Below are 20,267 nucleotides of genomic sequence, written 5' to 3'. Positions count from 1 at the left end.
TTTTTGGGTTCAGAAATTTGTCTAAGTGTTGGAACTCAAGATCGATCGAACTTGAAGTTTGGATCGATCTAAGGACTTATGATCGATCTGAGAATAAGTTCGAACGATGGGACAGAGAGGTGATTTGGATGCAGGTGGATGCAGGTTGAAAATTTTTCTAAGTGTTGGATACAGGTAGAAGTTCGATCGATCGAACTCTCCTTTGAGATCGATCGAACTTATGCAAAATGCTCAATTTCAACATAAAAGTGCATGCAATCCTAATCATAGTTCCTAGCAATGCATATGAACCAAAAACAAGTATCTAGACTTCGCAAGAAATGAAATTAAAGATAGAAATGAGGGAGGAATAGGGTTTTGACACCCTACGAAATGTCGTGCTAGTCTTTAACGTCTCTAGTAAGACGTTGGGCTCTTTTAGCTCGGATCAAACATCTTGTAGTGCATCCCCTCCTTAATGGGGTGATAAGTGCTTTGAACTCCACCCAACAAATGGTTCTTTAAGGAACTTGTTGGATTAAGCTCAAAATATGTTTTCGGTCCTTGGTCAATGCAATCTTTGGGCTTCCACGCCCTTTCAAAATAAGATTTTGAAACAACTTTCTTTGGTTTCAAGGTTGAAGATGGACTTTTTGAAACCTTGGTCTCACACAAAAACTCAATTCCTTCACTTTTAAGGTCATGACATTTATCTACAACATTAATCTCTTTATGCTTGTCAAATGAAATGGGGGTTGGATTAAAAATATTCAATTTTACCTTCATGTGGCCAAAAGAGATCTTCATTATCCCCGTCCTACAATTGATGTTGACATTTACGGTTGCCAAGAAAGGACGGCCAAGGATAACGGAAATTTAGTTCTTAGGATTTGGGACCGGTTCCGTGTCAATGACAACGAAATCAACGGGAAAGAAGAATTTATCAATTTTAATCAATACATCCTCGATTATACCCCTAGGCTTTTTGATTGATCGGTCGGTAAGTTGCAAAACTACCGACGTTGTTTTTAAGTCTCCTAAGCCTAATTTGACATAAACCAAGTATGGAAGAAGATTAACACTAGCTCCTAGGTCAAGAAAAACCCGATTGATGATATGATCACCAATAATGCATGAAGTAGTAAGTGAACCGGGGTCCTTAAACTTGGGGAGAGTGTTATGTTACAAAATTGAGCTTACTTGCTCGGTTAAGACCACTTTTTTAGGTGCTTGGCTTTTGTTCTTCCGCTTTTGGGTGCACAAGTCTTTCAAGAATTTGGCATAAGCCGGAATTTGCTTAATTGCATCCAAAAGTGGAAGATTAACTTTCACTTGCCTAAACACGTCCATGATTTCATTGATTTTGGCCTTTTGCTTGTTATTCGAAATGGATCATTTTAAGGCATCCGGAAATGGAGCTTTTGGTTCAAAAACCTTTTTAGAATTTTTCTTTAAAGTCTCTTCAACACAAGAAGTTTTCAAATCATTTTTCACATCTTTCTTTTCAAAATCACTTTTCAAATCACTTTTCAACACATTCTCATTTATATGGTCATGCACATGCAATGAATGAGGAATATGATATGAAACGGGATGGGTGTCAACTCATGGTTGCAGCGGTTCACTCTCTTCATTGGACATACCCACTTGGTTGTCCACAATCTTTCCACTTCTCAAGGTAGTCACCGCATTGACATGCTCTATTGTGTGACCTTCCGATAAGGAATGAGTCTCCATAACACATTGTTGCTTTTGTGGGGCATTCAAATACATTTTTCCCTTCTCTCTTGTATTCAAAGTACTAGCTATTTGCCCTACTTAGGTTTCTAGCTTAGCAATGGATTGAGAGTGATAATGAAGCAATTGTGTGTTTACCTCCAAAGTGCCCAAAGCAGTTAAAACTTTCTTTTCAAAAGCGGGACTTCTAACATTTCCTTGGGAATATGATGGTTGATTAGGAAAATGAGAATTTGAAAATTGATTTCCTTGTGATTGATATGATGATTTAAAACCTTGGGAACCTTGGCCATGTAGTGGAGGTGGAATGTATTTTTCTTGAAAACCGCCTTGGGAAGGGTTTGACCCCTCCCCTTGGTTTTTCCAAGAGAAATTCAGGTGATTCCTCCAACTAGGATTGTAATGATTTCCATAAGGGTTGTTCCCTTGATTAGCAAAAACAGCATTTGCTTGTTCATAATGCTCACTTTGCACATGTCCATGGGGACAATTGGAAGTAGAATATAAAACACTTGAACAAGTCATACATGTTTCATTAGATGCATGATGAGAATGGTTAGGAAAGGAAGATACTTGATTCGCCGAGTTTTGGTTGATCAAAAATTGATCAAACCTTTGAGATAACGATTTCATCTTGGCGGCAATTTCATTGGAGTGATCAACTTGATGTAAGCCAACACTCTTTCTACCATTAGAATTTCTACCATTCTTCGAAGATAAAGTACGATGCAAAGAATTTTCACTCATGCTCTCATAAAGATGCCACACGTCATCCTCATGCCTATCAATGTCAGAGCCACCCATGGAAGCATCAACCATGCCTTTGTAATTGTCCAATAAGCTCTCAAAGAAATATTGAACTAATTGTCATTTGGGCATGTCATGATGTGGACACTTCCTAAGCAATTCATTAAAGCGTTCACATGCCTCATGAAATGTTTCTCCATCCCCATGTGAAAATTCTCGAATGGAGGTTCTTATGGCATTGGTCTTAGAAACCGGATAGTACTTCTTCAAAAACTCTTGTTGCATTTCTGCCCAAGAAGTTATTAAAAAAGGCCTAAGATTGTTAAACCAATATTTTGCCTTGTTTTTAAGGGTAAATGGAAAAAGTTTAAGCCTTAAAACCTCTTCCGGCATGTCCGTATATTTTACGGTGGAACATACTTCAAGAAACTCATCCAAATGCTTGTAAGGTTCTTTACTTTGAAGTCCATGATAGTTAGGAAGCATTTGAATGGTTTGTAGCTTAATTTCATAGTGATGTGCTCTAAATGGTGGCAATTGAATGCATATGGGTGTATTATATTCATTAGGCACATAGTGATCTCTTAAAGCAAGGGGAGGATTAGCAATTAGAGGTGCAACATGGGCACCTTGGTTGCCTTGAATGATGGGAGGTGGTGGAGCATAGATTGGCCTTGGCATTCCCAATGGAACTTGGCCTTGTTGTTATGGTGGATGAATATATGGCCTTGGCATGCCTAATGGAACTTGCGTGTTATCATGATGCACATTGGGGTGGAGGATACCTTATTGGTCTATGTGACCAAGGTCCTCCACATGGTCCTCATTGTGTCCTTTCATTGATGAAATGGATTGACTAGAACTACCTCTCCCCCTAGGGTTTCGAACAATGGATTCAAGATGAAGATTTAAAGGGACAAGAGTGGGTCTCAATGATCTACGACTATGCATGCACAATGTAACACAACAAGCAATAACAACAAACACTTCACCTTCACAACAAATCAATAATTAACAAACTTCCTCCACATTCAATGTTCATACTCCCATGCTTTAACAATAATATGCAAGAAAAGTAAATTGCTTCCTCGCGGGCCGACGATTTAACTAAGGGCTTGAGTAAAGAAAAGCTCACAAAGGTCCTTTAGCACTTCAACTCCAAATTTATAGCTTAGCTTAGCAAAAAAAAAAAATTTAATTTTTAGCCTTTTTCCTTGCTTGCTTAGCTCCTTTGCTTGAATGCTCCTTTGCTTGCTTCCTAGTTCGATGCTCCTTGTCAATCAAGAACAAATACAATAAGTAACAAAAATTGAAAACAAAGTAAAAACGCGATCAAAAGAGTACTAATTCCTAATTGATTCCACAAATACGACGTTGCCATTCAATCAATCCCCGGCAACGGTGCCAAAAACTATGGTGTCTTCATGGGCGTGTGCACAAAACTTTGAAATTGGAAATTAGTGTCAAGTGGGCACCATAATTTAAATTTATAAACCGCTTAACACCTATACTATATAGTATGAGTGAGAAGGGATCGTCCCAAGGGATTGAGTTGTCGCACTAGCTTGAGGAATCAAAATTAGGGTTAGTAGGTCAAGTGATCAAAATGGTGGTTGGTTGGTTGAATTAAACTAGATGCAAATTAAGCTAAAGTAAGTAATAATGCAATAAAGAGAGATCTTGGGGTTTAGAGATCACCACTAAGCATAGCTTTTCTTCACCTTTAATGAATGATTAATGAGGGGAAGAACATATATTGCAATAAAGTGTGTGTCTGTGTGGTTGTTTCAACAAGCATGGATGACAAATTAAGCATATATTGTCTAAACAACATGGTGGATAGCATAACATATCAAATTAAGCCATTAATCCTTTCTTTAAGCTTACAATCCAAACACATCACAAGGTTAAAGATACATGTTACTTGCTTTTCATAAGTATGGGACATCAACAACAAGCATAGATTGTCCTCCCATTTAACAACTACACTATAACTAAGCTAATGACATGAAATTAAACTAATTAAACTAAGAGAGAGGCACAATCCATCAAGCAATGAGTATGAACCATCAAATAAACCACAAGAACATGACATTAAGTACTATGTCTTAACAATCTCTAGATCTATAACATCAACACACATAGACATGCATCAATAACACAAGAAATAGAGACAAACGCATGAACATCTCTTCTAGCATACATAGACATATGGATAGAATGAAATGATCAATTAGAAGCATTAAATCACATAAATCATTGAAGAAACACGATCTATATATATATAAATGTCAAAACATGAATTACAATACAAATCCCCTCAAAAATACATAAATCAAGAAGTAGAAAGCATGCTTAGGGCTAACTCTAGCCCCAAGAGGATGTCTAGCCACTCATGGATGATATCCTCCAACCCTCAAGGGCAAGCTCCATGGAAGAAATTTGCTCCTTGGTTGATGAAGAGTCTTGAATGGTGTCTCTAGCCTCCTCCTCTTCTTTGCTTCCTCCCTAAGAGTTCTCTAAGTATGATATCAATCCTCCTCAAAAAGTGTATCATATTCTTTATATAGGTAGGTCAAGTGACACACAAAATGAGCTGGGGTCGTGCAGCAAATATTCCCCAATGATTGGATAAGGACAGCTTTCAATGAGCTGGAAATTTAACTTTTTCGCACTGGAGGAAGTTCGATCGATCAAACCTTAGACTTGGATTGATCGAAATGGCTGAGATCTATCGAACTAAAGTTGGATCGATCCTCAATGGCGGTGCCTTTTTGGATAAAAACAAATCTGAGATATTTTGAAGATATTTTTAGGAAAAGGACAAAAGTGGTTGGTAGGGTGGTACAACTAGATATGATCAATCATTTGGATAAGGACAAGAATGTTCAATCGATCGAAGAAGGAAGTTGGATCAATCAAACTTTTGAGATCTTTGAACAAGGACAAACATGGCTCAGATCTATCTTGAAGTGCTGAGATCGATAAAAGTTGGATTGATCGAACTTTTCTTGAGATCGATCAAAGTTGCTGAAATTCCACCCTTTGCTTCCTTTTGCTCTACTTTGCTCTTTTCTTTGATTAATCCCAGAATTGCTTCAATTATGCTCTTATTTGGCTGAGTTAGCTTATTTTGGGGATAAGTACCTGAAAATGGAAATAACACAAAATCAATACAAGACGGTAAAACAAAGTAGATAAAGGTTCTAGAATACCTAAGCTTAAGGGGTTTAAATACGCACTTTTCAGCGCTCATCATGTAATATGTACATAAGTACACTTTTTGAAATGTAGTTGACATGTATAACATTAGGCCAAGGGCCAAGCATGTTTATATTTGCACTTGTACTCATTTGGCGCTACATTTTATTTAAAAATGTAATTTTTCCAACTTTGGAGGTTTGGGCATGCAAAATTTTGTAACTGAGATGTCATGAGGCCATGGGCCATTATAGCATGTTTAAAATGTCATATTACACTTGCGTGTATGTTCACATCATCACACACTTGCATATAATGCAATTTGATCATGCAACGGGGGATTCATTTGAGACTTAGGAATTTCTCTCCATTTTTGGCGAATAGCAGGTTCATTCTTCACATTTTCAACCTGTTTCAGTTGACCGGTGGCTTGTTTCGGTCGACCGATGCTCTTTTGGTTTTAGTTACACAGTAAAAAGTCCAATTCCAGTAGCCATTTTTCATCTCGAGCCATAAACCGGTCGACCGGTTTGTCATTTCGGTCGACCGAAATGAAGGCTCATTCTTCTCCTTTTCTTGGCTCCATTTCGGTTGACCGAAATGGGGCTGCCTTGTGTGTTTTGTTTGGTTTGTTGCCTAGACAGGTTAACCTTGTTTCGTTCATTCCTACTTGACCTTGTTGATCTTGATTAAGCCATTTAATGGCGTACATGGTCTAGTTTGAACTAGATCTTGCTCATTTGGTTGTCATTGGTGCTATAGGGTACCAAGTGACCTTTTCATTATAGCTTTCGCTTCCGGTTATTCCTTTGGGTTCCATGACCTAATGGAAGGTCATCTTAGGGTTTTAGAGGTGTGTTATGCCTTGAGAGACCATTGTCTTGTTTCTTTTGCTTCTGCATCTGGATCCGTTATCGGGTCAATCTTCGGTTCATCACAAGACACTGGGTTGAAAAATCCAGGGTCACGACATTGCATATATGTAATGGAAGAGAGAGACTGAAGCAGAGCAAGAAGATATAAGAATTTTTGTTTTATTTTTGTATACGGTATAAGAAGCAAGAAATTTGTATATGGTAAATTTTTGTATAAAACAATGATTTAGAATTTGTTATATATATATGACGTTGTTGGTTAGTTGTAAGTTATTTTGGTTATGATGCTATTTTTTTATTTATTTAGTGTTTGCTTATGGAGTTCTTATAAGGCTAGTAGCAGGGAAAAAAAAGGCCACATGGGGGCTGCACTAATTTTTTTTTTTTAAAATTATATACCACTTTCTACCACGGTTCTGAACTGTGGTAAAAAGTCCTTTTTCAACCACGGTTCTGCACCGTGGTTGAAAGAACGACTTCACGGTTGAAAAAGGACTTTCTACCACGGTTTTGCACCATGGTAGAAAGTCTTATTTCTACCATGGTGCAAAACCATGGTAGAAAGTCATGACTTACTACCACGGCTGTTTCTACCATGGTTTAAAACCGTGGTAGAAAGTGTTTTCCACCATGGTAAAAAACGATTTTTCTTGTAGTGATATGTGACTATCACACTAGAAAAATAAAAAAGAAATGACTAAAGATTACACTAGTAAAGGGTCAATACCTTTAGAAGAGTCCATATATTTCATCATGGAAAGTCATAGTGATGCTTGATATATTAACTCCTGTACCTTCTTTGATTCCTATACAAAAGAGTTTGAGCTCTTAACCTGCTAAATTTTGGATTTTATATACCCAAATTTTTTTTTATATAGTTTATAAAGAGTTATAAAACACATTAGTAACATGTTACTTCCATTGGGAAAGAGATACGGAACATAGAAAATTTCAAATGTAGAAAATGAAACAAAGGTATATAAGAAATATTTATTCTAAACAATCTAAATAAAAATTGACAAGCAAATAAGACATGTTGGAAAATGAGAACCAAACCTATCACACCGAAGACCATAGGATGCAATTAATAAGGTTAAAAGCAAAAATTGGAATAGCAGTGCTCAGCTAAAGAAAAATTCTGCTTATTGGTTATACGAAAAATGATAGAAAATTCAATTTTTATAGGAACGAGGCAAACTAAAATTATTTAGAAGCTAGACTTAGAGTAAAACGTGACTGGGCCATTCCCAGATGCTAGAAATACACCAATGAAAATAGTTTTTAGAAGGAAGAAAGTTTTCACAACTTGTGCTGAAATCCCACCAAGTGCCGAACTTTGGCTTGCTTGGTCGTTTATGGAGCCGATAAAGCGAACTTTGTTTCTAGAAATTAGAAACAAGAAATAACAAAATTGGAAAGTTTCATAATTTAACGATGTCAGGAGGTTCGTCAAATCATTTTCTCAAAATCAGTCCCCAAACTGTGATAAAAAAATGGGTAGTAGATAGTCAATGATTTTTATAGAAATATCCACCTATCCTAAAATTATAAAATTTAACCGAGAGACTTTAGGCAGAGAGGGGAATGTATGGTAAAAATTTCGTAGCGTTTGAAGCTATACAACCCTGATAAAAAATTTGTTTCCAAGCAAGAACTAGAGAAATTTTAAAACAAAATTTTAGAAAACTCCAACGGTTGCAAGAGTTAAAGAGTTTCCTCCAACTAACCATAACCGAGATAATGAAAGTTCCTTAACAACAAAAGGACTATATAGCTAACAAGCTAGAACATATTTAACGCAAATTAATGGGAGGAACAATTATAAAAGATACTATCTTTTCAAATCATTTATTGACAATATTTCATATCTAAGATCTTAAATTGAAAGTTTAAAACTACAAACATGTTAAGTTATTCATAATTACCAATCATAATTATCAATTACCATTACAAATTGTACACAACATATTACCTGGAAGATAATGGAAAATTTATTCTAAGATCTTAAATTAGAAGTTTAAAACTATAACCATGTTAACTTATTTATAATTACCGATCATAATTGTCAACTACCATTACAAATTGGAAAGAACCCTGTAAATTAATACCATTCAATAACAATAAATAGAATTTAATACAATTCAATAATATTAAACCTCTGAGTTTGGAAAGGGATGGAAAGAACCTTTCGAAAGAACCCTTTAAGAACCTCTTCTCAAACCTTTGGAAAGAACCCTGTAAATTACCAAACAAAACTAATGAAACAGAATTTAATACGATTCAAGCATATTAAACTTCTGAGTTTGGAAAGGGATGGAGAGAACCTTTGGAGAGAACCCTGTAAGAAAACCTTTGGAAAGAACCCTGTAAATTTGGAAAGAAGAAAAGTTAGGAAAGAGATGGAGAGCTCTAACTTTCTTTGAAGAAAATATATTTTATTGGGAGAGAAGAAGAAAGAAGAATGGCGTTGAAATTTGGGATGTTCAAATTGAATTTTCAAATTGGCGCTGAAATTAAACAGTGAAGTAAAATATTTTGTATATGTGTATATATATAATTTCGTATATGTGTATATATATATTTAATATCGTATATTTTTAGAATACCTATTTTTATCATAACACTGTTTTTCTATATTTTACTGCAAACCGGCAGGAACAGATCTCCTGTTTGACAGGAGAGGATTTCGGTCCCATCTGCACCTGTGGCTTAGTGCACTATTTCTGGCTTCAACAATCATTACTTTTCTTTGGTCTGGAAACCAAATGGTCTTTGTTTGGTTTTTTTTATGGTGTGGTCAGGGTTGTGACGTGTTTTCCATCCACTTTCTTTGTATGCAGTTGTGTTTCTATGTTATGTAGATGCCATACGGCTTTGCTAGGTCAAAAATTAAATAAATAAATAAATATAATAAAAGTGATACCTTTATGAGTTATCATTAGAATAAAAAGTTGCTATTAGTGTTTGAGAATGATAATGTTTGATTTCTTTACTGTTGTGAATGTTCCATATATATATAAATGTAAATGGAAGGGAAAAAAAATTTAAAAATAAGATGGAGTTGATGAAAAAAAAAACTCAAAAATCAAAATATTCAAGTTTACAGTTCGTTTTTTAGACCCCTTTAACCACTGAATCACCTGTATGAATTATTATTACTATTATTATTTTATTAAAGCAACCAGAGGCATTTCGAATTCCAAATTCAAGAGGTGTGAAAAGTCGGATGTTACATATTCATAATTTATAAAGAGAAATATTTTTACTATTGTTTATTCCATTATTTTTACCCAATGGAAAAGAGACAAGTGGCGAGTTTTGACAAAACTTACCATATTGATTTAATGTTTTAATTGTTCAAGAAAAAGAGGGTGTGACATGGAATTGTTAATGTGGTTCCTTAAATAGAAAAGAGGTACGTGGTAAGTTCCAATGGAACTTGCCATGTTAGACTACAATATTGATAAATATTCCACCTTGGAATATTTAAATTATGGAAATTAAAAGACAAGTGGCGAGTCCCTTTAGAACTTACCTAATTTAGGATATAATGTCCTAAAAGGAAAAGAAAACGGCGTGGAGTTATTATCATAAGAAGGTTAAAGTTAGCCAACCAATAATTTATCGACACATGGCGAGCTTTAATAAAATTGTCACAATGGATTAATTTTGTTAAAGTTGAATTTATTTGGAAGATCCTATTTTAGTAGGATACCAATTAAATAAAAGTTGACTAAGTCATGGGGACGTGGAGGCAACCTTCTCCTTATTTTTAGGAGATTTCAACAACGGTTCAGCTAAGTCAACTTCTGTTTAACGAAACGTGGGATTTAATTTATTTTTATATATATACATATATATACATATATATATATATATATATATATATATATTAGGCTTAAACCCACGATGAAGGAATCACCGTGAGAAGGGAGTCCATGAAGCCATGAAGTCTAAATCCAGAGGAAGTCAAGGTTGAAGAGAAGTTGATAAAATTAAGGAAGAGAGCAATAACCATAACCCACGATGTAAACTCGGTGACCATGATGCCATGAAAGGTTCAGCCTAAAATCAAGGAAACCGTGGTCTATGAAAGGAAAAGAAGTAGGTTGGATATAAACCCACGATGGAGGACTTCCTAAAATCTAGGAGGTCATGGCCCATGAACTCTAAACTTCAGAAGGAAAGTCTCAAGATGGAAGTTATACATGATAAGGAGTTTTATCAAAAGTTGGAAACCATGACGCCATGTAAGGAAGGTTCTACCAGAAGTGAAGGATTACTAGAAATCATGGGACACTTGGCTAAACAGGAATATATCGGTTGAAAGTGGTGGAAACCTATAAGGAAACTACCATTAACCAAGGGAAGTTATCAAGGGTCATGGGTAACAGGGCAGCAGTTGATGAAATCGTGTCTGAAGTTAAGGAAATGAGTTGACAACGTGAGGAAAAAGAATAAAAATCATGGGACACTTGCCAAGTCATGAAGAGAACACATGAAGATCATTTTGAAACTACCCATGACGCAAATTCGTTGCAGACTAGAAAGGACGTGGTTGAAGTCTACAATAGAAGATGGTTAAGATGGGAGAAGTTACAACCGTTGAGGAATTATGGGACATGTGGCAGTCCGGAACTATTCTACGTGGAAGCTGTTGAAGCTACCACACCAAGTTGTTGCATGCATGGAGAATTCTATAAATAGAACACTTAGGCTTCACTTGCAAACCCTGTTCAAATCACACAGCAAAATAGCACTTTCAATATCTTTATATTCATGTATCTTTACATTCATGTAATGCAATTTCATTATGTTTAATTCAAGTCCTGCACTTATCTTTCTTACTTTCCAAGTCCCGCACTTCAATTCCTTTACTTTGAAGTCCTACACTTTCAATACCGCTTTCTTTTCCACTAGCCATAGTTCAGTCCAAAAGTCCTTTTTCAAGGCAAAAAGAACCCTTGAAAGTGGTAATTCTAGTCCTTCATTCAATCGCCTGATCCCTGCAATTTCCTACTGGATAGTTGTTTGGATACTCACATTGGAACGACAGTAGTTCTTGGCACGCCCGACATCCACTCCTACTTTCCACTCACCTGGAAAGTGGAAATAGCGCTTCTCCGTGAGCCGAACATTTCTTGACACGCCTGGCGGGACCTCTTAACAGATTGTTCAATGGTCGGTGGAAGAAGGCAAGGCAAGTCTGTCCAAGACCTTGCCGAACTAAAAGAGATGCAAGTCAGTGAACTTCCAGTGGAAAGCTCACGATTCGCACCCGATGAAAATGATATGGTGGAAAAATTTGCTCAAACAATGGCAAATGGACCCATCATGGACAACATCCACATGATGGCAATGCAACAAGATAGGTTTACGCAAGACCAAGCTAGAGTCGCCCAAGACTTAGCCAGAGTTGCGCAAGATCAATCCAAAGCTAGTCAAGACCATGCAAAAGCCACTCTTGCTAATGAACGGAATTTAGCAAAAATAGTGGACCAAATCTCTTGAAGGTTCGAGTCCATTTTGGAGCAGACCCTTGGAAGCTTAAACCAAGGTTTGGCCCCTCGGCCAAACAACTCTGAAGGGTCTCAACAGTCGGCCTTCCAAACTAGTAGGCCAGCCACATTTGTTGAAGGGAGTTCTTCTCAGCAACATGCAGGGCCACTCCTTCTAACTCAGCAGCAGGTCCAGTCCCTTCCAATGGCACAGACTTATATTCCAGCTGCACCTATGACTGCTCCAGTGGCACAGATGACTGTTCCACAAGCAGCACCCATGCCAACCATTCAGCAAGTTCAGAATCCTCCACCTATGGCGTTTCCACAGCAAACTTGGCATGATCAGCCTGGCCATCTATGGCCATACCACAATCCTCAAGCGCAACAGAATATTCCACTTATGAACGTTCAGCCAGCCGCACCTGCTCCAGTAAGGCCACCACCTATGGTCATTCCAATGGCGGTTGGGGGGCAACCTTTTCCAAGGGAGCCACTTCTTGACCAAGGAGGAAGGAACCGTGGCAGGAACAATTATGCAGATGTTAACCCCTTGCTAATGGCGGGTAGGGGGCATCAAGTGGCCAATCAACCTTAAGGTTGGCCAGACAACAACCCTCCACTACCTATGGCACTTGACAGAGGTCAATTTGTAAAATTCCTTCAACAGGAATTTGGCCTAACTCGAAGGGGTGGAAGGCCAACTTACAGAAAGCCCTATCCAGAGTTCATTGATGAAGTTGAATTTCCAAGGAATTTTAGAATTCCAGAGTTTGCAACGTTCAATGGAGAGGGCGAACAGTCTACCTTGGAACATATCAGTCGGTTCACTGTCCAATGTGGAGAAGCAGCAGCCAATCCATGGCTGAAGGTACCCTTGTTTCCAAATACACTGACTGGGTATGCTTTCAGGTGGTATTTCAACTTGCCAGCCAAATCCATTCAAAGTTAGTAGCAATTTGAGGATTTATTCCATACTCAATTCTATAGAGCTGAGCTTGAAGTGTTTATGACAGACCTTTCCAGACTTCATCAACTACCTGGAGAGTCTGTGATGAGCTTCCTTTCTAGATTCGGGCGGGCTAAGTTCAAATGTAATTTGTCTTTGCCGCCGGAAGAATATGTGAAGATGGCTGTGAACAGCCTAGAATTTGAACTTCGCAAGAAGTTTGAAGGTGTACAGTTCCATGACTTGTTCGATTTGGCTGGCAAAGTGGCTAAGTATGAAGAGCTCCTTTGTGAGGAGCAAGATAGGAAGAACTCTTCCAAGGGCACCTAGTATCGTGATCCTAACTATGAGGTGTATACCACTGAAATTGAAGGGGAGTTTGAAGTTAACATAGCCGAGCTCAACATAAAGAAGGCTTACACTTGTGAGGCCTTGACAAAGCCGAAATTAGCCACGGCCAACTTGCAAGCTGCCTCTGGTTCCAAGTGAAAGGGGGCAGACTCTTCCAGAAGTTACTCTTTTGACATTTCTAAAGCCGAGCAAATCTTTGATTTGCTCATGGCTGACAAGCAACTGATTTTTACAGTAGGCCATAAGATGCCGTCAGCTTCATAAATAGCCGAGAAGGAGTATTGCAAGTTCCACAATTCGTGGAAGCATTCCACTAATAATTGTATTATTTTCCGCAACATTGTGCAAAAGGCAATTGAAGATGGCCATTTGAAGTTTCCAGAAAAATCAGAAGTCATGGGTGTTGATGGAAATCCTTTCCCCAAGGTTGTTGCAACAAACGTTGCTTCCATGGTTCCTGAGCATTCCAAAAAGGAGGTGGACTTGTTAAATCCGGTGACCAGTGGAAAGTTAGAAATTCCAAAGGCGGCAACATCTATGGAGAAGACAGTAGCTGAGTTGGAGAGGCAACTCCGAGAGGCCCAGATTGCTTTAATCCAACAAGATTGTTGTCCCAAGTGTAAAGTTCATAATGAAGGTTGCCGTAAAGACTTTCCAAAGGAGAAGCAGAATGAAAAGCCCTCCAATAGTGACCGGGGTCAGAAAATGAAAGTCCATGACCGGCTAACTTTCCAAAAAGTGGAAAACACAGTTACTGTAACCATTCCAGAGAAGGAAAACCGAGTTCATCCAGAAAGAAAGGCAGCAGAGAGGAAATCTGAGATACTTCCAAAGAATTTGGAAAGGAGTAAAGTTTCCTATCAGCTAGGTTCTCGTCCTCCTAGCAGAAAGTTTGAAAGTAGTAAATGGCAAGATAGAGGTTCTAAAGGTGACAAGCATTCCAGGCCAAAATTGGCCTCGAAAGTATGGGTTAGAAGGGGGAGTGAGCATCTCCGACCAAGAATGGTTAGACCTCCTACCTATCAAGATAAGGGATGGAGAAGGCTTAATCATCCCAAGTTTCCCACTCATGATGATTCCTATATGACCCGCACACAAAAGCGAAGGCAGCAAAGGAAGAGGGTTGATAGAAGAAGGTTATGGGAGAAAGACCATGGCTGGTCCAGTTGGCCAAAGAAGACTACTAGGCCATCAGATTTATCAGAGCTTCCAGCTAAAGGAAAGGAGAGAGATCCTGATGATTTGTTAGATCTTGATTCAGAGGTTGGAAATTCCTTAACTACAGACAATCCTCCAACGAAAGATAAAACAGATTTGGAAATTCCCAGCAATTCCAGTAGCAGCAAGAAAATATATTTTGGGAGCCTTCCAGGTGAATTTACTTGCAATATGGTAGTGGTTCTTCCTTTATTTTTTGAGCCACAACCAGATCAGCCCAATTCAATGGAAGGAGATGTAATAGATACAAGTCCACCCATGGAAAGTCTTGGACAGTCTAACTTTGGGCCATTCAAAATGGAACCAGACAAAGGTATCCATATAGAAGAGGTTTTTGAAGATGAAGCTGAGCATCTCCAGAAATTAAAGGGGGTTATGATTGAAGAGAACAGCCCCACGAGGCTAAAGAAAATTGTGTTGAAAAAGCCACCATATGCATGACTAAGCAGCTCAAACCTTTGTACATCAAGGTGCTAGTGGAAGGAAGGCCTTTGGCAAGAGTTCTGGTGGACAATGGTTCGGTGTTGAATGTTGTTCCAGTCAATGTTATGCGCATGCTTAGAAAGTCTCCTAAAGATATCATTCCAACAGATGTGTCCATTAGTGGATTCACGGGAGGAATAGTGAAGACGCAAAGAATCCTACCGTTAGAGTTAACGGTGGGAGATAGAACTTCCATCACAGCTTTCTTTGTTATTGAGTCCACAACGGCTTATAATTTGCTCTTAGGCCGCGAATGGATTCACCCAAATTTTTGCATTCCATCTTCGCTCCATCAAATGCTAATATTTTGGGATAGAGATGAGGTAAAAGTGGTGGAAGCTGATAGCCGGCCATTTGTGGCAAGGGTTTACCATGCAGATGCTGAGTTATATAGCGAAGAATTCATTCCAATCAGATTTATTGGAAAGGATAGCAAGGGCCGTCCAAGGAAGGCCACCATGAGAAGGACTCTCACGGAAGAAGATGTAAGGGAGCTTTTCCAAGAAACACCAAGGTCAACAATTCTACCCAAGGCCGGTGTTCAGCAATACATTTCAAACAAAAGTTTTTATGGAAGAGAAACCTAAAGAAAATAGAATACTTGGCCAGGCGGTTAACTGTTGCCTTGCCAGGTTGAAAGCATATCTAGCCGAACTACGGTTGGAAAGAGCTGTTGTTGCTGGTACTCCATTTTCAACCAATGTTTTGGAGATTATGGAAGATACTGAAGACAAGTTGGATGTTATCCAACTCACAGATTTAAAGGCAGCACCAGTGAAGTTGGAGGATCTTAAGGCCGAAGTGCAAGATCCTTTGTTGGAAATCAATCTTGGAACGAAGCAAGACCCTCAGCCTACCTACATCAGTAAGCTTTTGGAACCAATCTTTAGAGATGAATTGATTTCTTCACTTGAAGAATACAAAGATTGCTTTGCATGGACATATGAGGAAATGCCAGGACTTTCCAGAGAGCTGGTAGAGCATAAGTTGCCAATTAAGGAAGGTTTCAAGCCTTTCAAGCAGCCTCCAAGAAGGATGTCCCAAGAAGTTGTTCTAAAGGTCAAAGAAGAGATAGAAAGGCTACATAAGGCTGGTTTTATAAAAACCGCCAGGTATGTTAACTGGATTTCCAATATAGTTCCAGTTATTAAGAAAAATGGCAAGCTAAGGGTATGTGTGGATTTCTGAAATATCAATCTTGCAACTCCAAAAAATGAGTATCCCATACCTGTTGCTGACCAGTTAGTAGACTCTGCTACCAAGAATGAAATTCTTTCATTCATGGATGGACATTTTGGGTACAACCAGATTTACATCACAAAGGAAGATATTGCTAAGACAGCCTTCAGATGTCCAGGTTCTATTGGAACCTTTGAATGGGTTGTCATGCCATTTGGGCTGAAGAATGCCAGAGCAACATATCAAAGAGCCATGAATGCTATATTCCATGACATGATTGGCCATTTCTTAGAAGTCAACATTAACGATGTGGTCATCAAGTCCTTGGCTAAAGATCAACATCTCCACAATTTGAAAATGGCTTTTGAAAGGATGAGGCAGCACAAGTTGAAGATAAATCCTTTGAAGTGTGCTTTTGGGATTTCAGCTGGAAATTTCCTAGGTTTCTTGGTCCACCAAAGGGGTATTGAGATAGATCAAAATAAAGCAAAGGCAATTATTGAAGCAAAGCCACCAGCCACTAAGAAAGAGTTGCAGTGATTCCTCGGTTAGGTTGGATATTTAAGGAGGTTCATTGCCAACCATGCTGGAAAGACTCATGCTTTCTCCCCTTTTGTTGAAATTGAAAGGTGCTGAGGAATTCAAGTGGATAGAATAGCACCAACAAGCCTTTGAAGGTTTGAAAAGCTACCTGGCCAACCCTCTAGTGCTGATGCCTCCAATCAAGAAGCGGCCTTTAAGATTATACTTATCGGCCGCCGATGAGTCCATTGGAACTCTATTAGCTCAGAATAATGAATGGGGGAAAGAGCAAGCCATCTATTATCTAAGTAGGGTGCTCACTCCAGTGGAATGTAGGTATACTTCCATTGAAAAGTTGTGTCTTTCCTTATACTATGTAGCTATGAAGTTGAGAACTTATATGTTGCCAGTGGCCGTGTATGTAATCTCTCAAACAGATTTGATTAAGTATATGCTTTCCAGGCCTTTGATCACTAGACGTATTAGAAAGTGGTCATTGGCCTTAATGGAGTTCTCCTTGAAGTATATTCCACAAAAGGCAGTCAAAGAAAGGGCGGTAGCAGAGTTTCTAGCAGATCATCCATTTACTAAGATAGATTCAGAAATATGTGATGAGGTGGATAATCTCTACCTTGACTATACACCTTGGACTCTTATATTTGATGGATCAAGCACTCATGATAGAGGTGGAGCTGGAATAGTCATCATTTCTCCGAAAAGAAGGAAAACCAAATTTTTTTTCTTCTTGGATTTCAAGTGTACAAACAACCAAGCTGAGTACGAGGCATTAATTATTGGGCTAGAGATTCTGCTAGAGCTAAAGGTGGAGAAGGTACAGATTATTGGAGATTCTAACTTGATACTTAGCCAATTATCTGAAGAATATAGATGTCTTAACTGGCGTTTGAGGCCTCTCCATTCTTTGGCCTTAGAGTTACTTTGCCAGTTTGATGATTTCCAACTCAAATATTGGCCTAGATATTTAAATACAGAGGCTGATGATCTAGCACAATTAGCCTCTCGAGTGAAAGTCCCACCGGGTGTGGAAGAAGCTCTGATCACAGTTAAAAGAAGAACTCTTCCTTCGGTAGAGTTACGGTATGAGATGGCAAGTCATTTCCAATCTGAAGAGCCAAAAAAATTCAAACCTGCTAATAAGCCATGTGAGGTTTTCAATATTGATATAGATGGATTAGATTTGGATGATTGGAGAACACTAATTATCCAATTCTTGCAAGAGCCTAGCTCCAAGGTGGACAAGAGAATTCAGCTTTTGGCGCCACATTACATTCTGATTGATGGGGACCTCTACAAGAAGAGTAAAGAAGATGGACTTTTATTAAGATGCCTTGGAAAGGATGAATCCATGAGGGTAAAGGCGGAAACACACCTTGGAATATGCGGAGCACATCAAGCTGGAATCAAGATAAGGTGGCTCCTTAGAAGGTATGGTTATTATTGGAAAGGCATATTGAAAGACTGTATAGAGTTTGTCAAGACTTGTACGACATGTCAAGAATATGGCCCGATCTAAAGAGTTCCAACTATTAACATGCAGCCGATAGTTAAAATATGGCCATTTAGAGGGTGGGCTTTGGACTTTATTGGAAAACTAAGGCCTCTATCTTCAGATGGCCATACTCACATAGTGATGGCAACCGATTATTTCACAAAGTGGGTGGAAGCCATTCCACTAAAGACTTGTGAGCAGTCAACGGTGATTGATTTTATTAAGAAGCACATTATACATAGGTTTGGAATTCCAGAGACTATCACCACTGATAGAGGTCTATCCTTTGTTGGAAGCAAGGTCTTGGATTATTGTGCTGAGTGTGGTGTACAAGTGATCAGTTCCACTCCATATTTTGCCCAAGCAAATGGACAGACAGAAGCTTCCAACAAAGTAATCCTCAACATCCTTGAAAAGATGATTGAGGATCATCCAAGGGAGTGGCATCACTTGCTTTCTGAAGCTCTTTGGACCTACAGAAATTCAAAAAGGTCAAGTACAGGCGTCACACCATATGTGCTTACATATGGACATGATGTTGTCCTTCCAATGGAGATAACAATTAGGTCTGCAAGGGTGGCTTTCCAAAATAGGCTAACTCCAGCAGATTACAACCATGCCATGTTAGTGGAATTAGAAGACCTTGATGAAGTTCGTCTCAATGCTCTAGATCATATTATTGCTCAAAAGAAGAATGTCATGCGGGCATACAACAAGAAGGTTAAGGCGAAGACATTTATAGAAGGAGACTTGGTATGGCAGGTCAAATTTCCACCTAGAGTTAAAAGTTTGCAGTATGGAAAATGGACTCCTAATTGGGAAGGTCCTTATTTGGTAGAACGAGTCCTTGGAAAAGGGGCTTATAAATTGATGAATATAGATGGAGGGTCTCATAGACATCCTGTGAATGGTGTGTACTTGAAAGAGTACCACCCTTCCATCTATGAAAATTGGAAATCCACAATAATTCAACCGGCCATGTAGAATGGCTGGTATCTTCCTTTCCAAGTAAACCAGAAAGTTGGAAAGGAAGCGTAATGGCCATTCGGCCATTCCAAGAAGGAAAAGCTAAGTACTTGGAAAAGTACATTGGTTAAAGTTATGAATCTAACTTAGCTGAATTTCCAAGATCAGTTGATTTCCTAAGTATGGAAGACTTCATTGAGGAACTGGCTACGCTACGTGTTCCAGGTTTTAATCATACTGGAAATTGTTCATCTTGCTTGTATATAAATGCTTTTCCATTATGGCAATTTCTTTTATTTCTTTGAATTTCCTTTGTTATGGACAGCCAATTATAAGGCTATGCCTTATTGTAAATATATGTGAAGAAGTTTTCTAGTTTCAGTGACTTAGAAGTTTCTTTTCCATATAAATTATGAAAGAGGCATATACAAAGGGTTGGGAAATAGAGCGTTATCTCACTAGATACTGGATTTCATTACAAAACTCAAAAATGGCCTCCTAAACCTAGGATTGGCCATGCAAAAGTACCCATTACTTGTTTCCTATCCACAAGTTTTCCAAAAACAACCACACAATAGAACCATAAAGAGAAACACATGAGATCAGATAGAGGCAAGAACACCTCCAAGTTCATTCCAAATTTTCCTTGTTTCTTTAAGAGCAGCCACTGCTCTAACCTTTGCATCCTCAAATTTAAGAAAGGCTTCAACTCATTTTTCCCATTCTTTCCTTAAAGGTTCAGACGCATTGACAAGGGCATTAGCTGTTTGGTCCAATTCAAGTTCTTCACGTTCCACTTGTTCCAATTCCCTTTGAACTTTAGCCAGTTCTTCATTCAATTTTTCTTTCTTGATCATAAGCTTTCAACTCGATCTTTGATTTCTGGGTAGGATTCTAAGGAGAGTTGAAAATCCTTAAAAGCTTTATCTCTAAGCTTGGCTTCTTTTTCATACTCGGAAACTATAGAAGTACTGGAGCTCACATGGGCAACAATGAATTGGAGTTAGTGTTGCAGCTTAGTCAAAGAAGCCTGGATGGAATCAGGAAATTCC

At 38.4% G+C, this 20,267-nt stretch overlaps 2 protein-coding genes across 2 annotated transcripts; both read left to right on the top strand.

Moving 5' to 3' along the window:
• Positions 1-16,929: 16,929 nt before the first annotated feature.
• Positions 16,930-18,273, top strand: LOC132277541 (uncharacterized). The gene has a single exon (XM_059779391.1). The coding sequence runs from the start codon at positions 16,930-16,932 to the stop codon at positions 18,271-18,273; it is 1,344 nt and encodes a 447-aa protein (XP_059635374.1).
• Positions 18,274-18,291: 18 nt separating this feature from the next.
• On the top strand, positions 18,292-19,233 carry LOC132277540 (uncharacterized). Its single transcript, XM_059779390.1, has one exon. The coding sequence runs from the start codon at positions 18,292-18,294 to the stop codon at positions 19,231-19,233; it is 942 nt and encodes a 313-aa protein (XP_059635373.1).
• Positions 19,234-20,267: the final 1,034 nt, after the last annotated feature.

This window comes from Cornus florida, unplaced genomic scaffold (genome assembly GCF_030987335.1).
Source record: "Cornus florida cultivar Cherokee Brave unplaced genomic scaffold, ASM3098733v1 CherokeeBrave_3.0.0_Hap2_Chr10, whole genome shotgun sequence".
In the NCBI taxonomy this organism is placed as follows: Eukaryota; Viridiplantae; Streptophyta; class Magnoliopsida; order Cornales; family Cornaceae; genus Cornus; species Cornus florida.
Note: the sequence above shows the minus strand (reverse complement) of the source record. Positions and strands in the feature narration are given on the sequence as shown.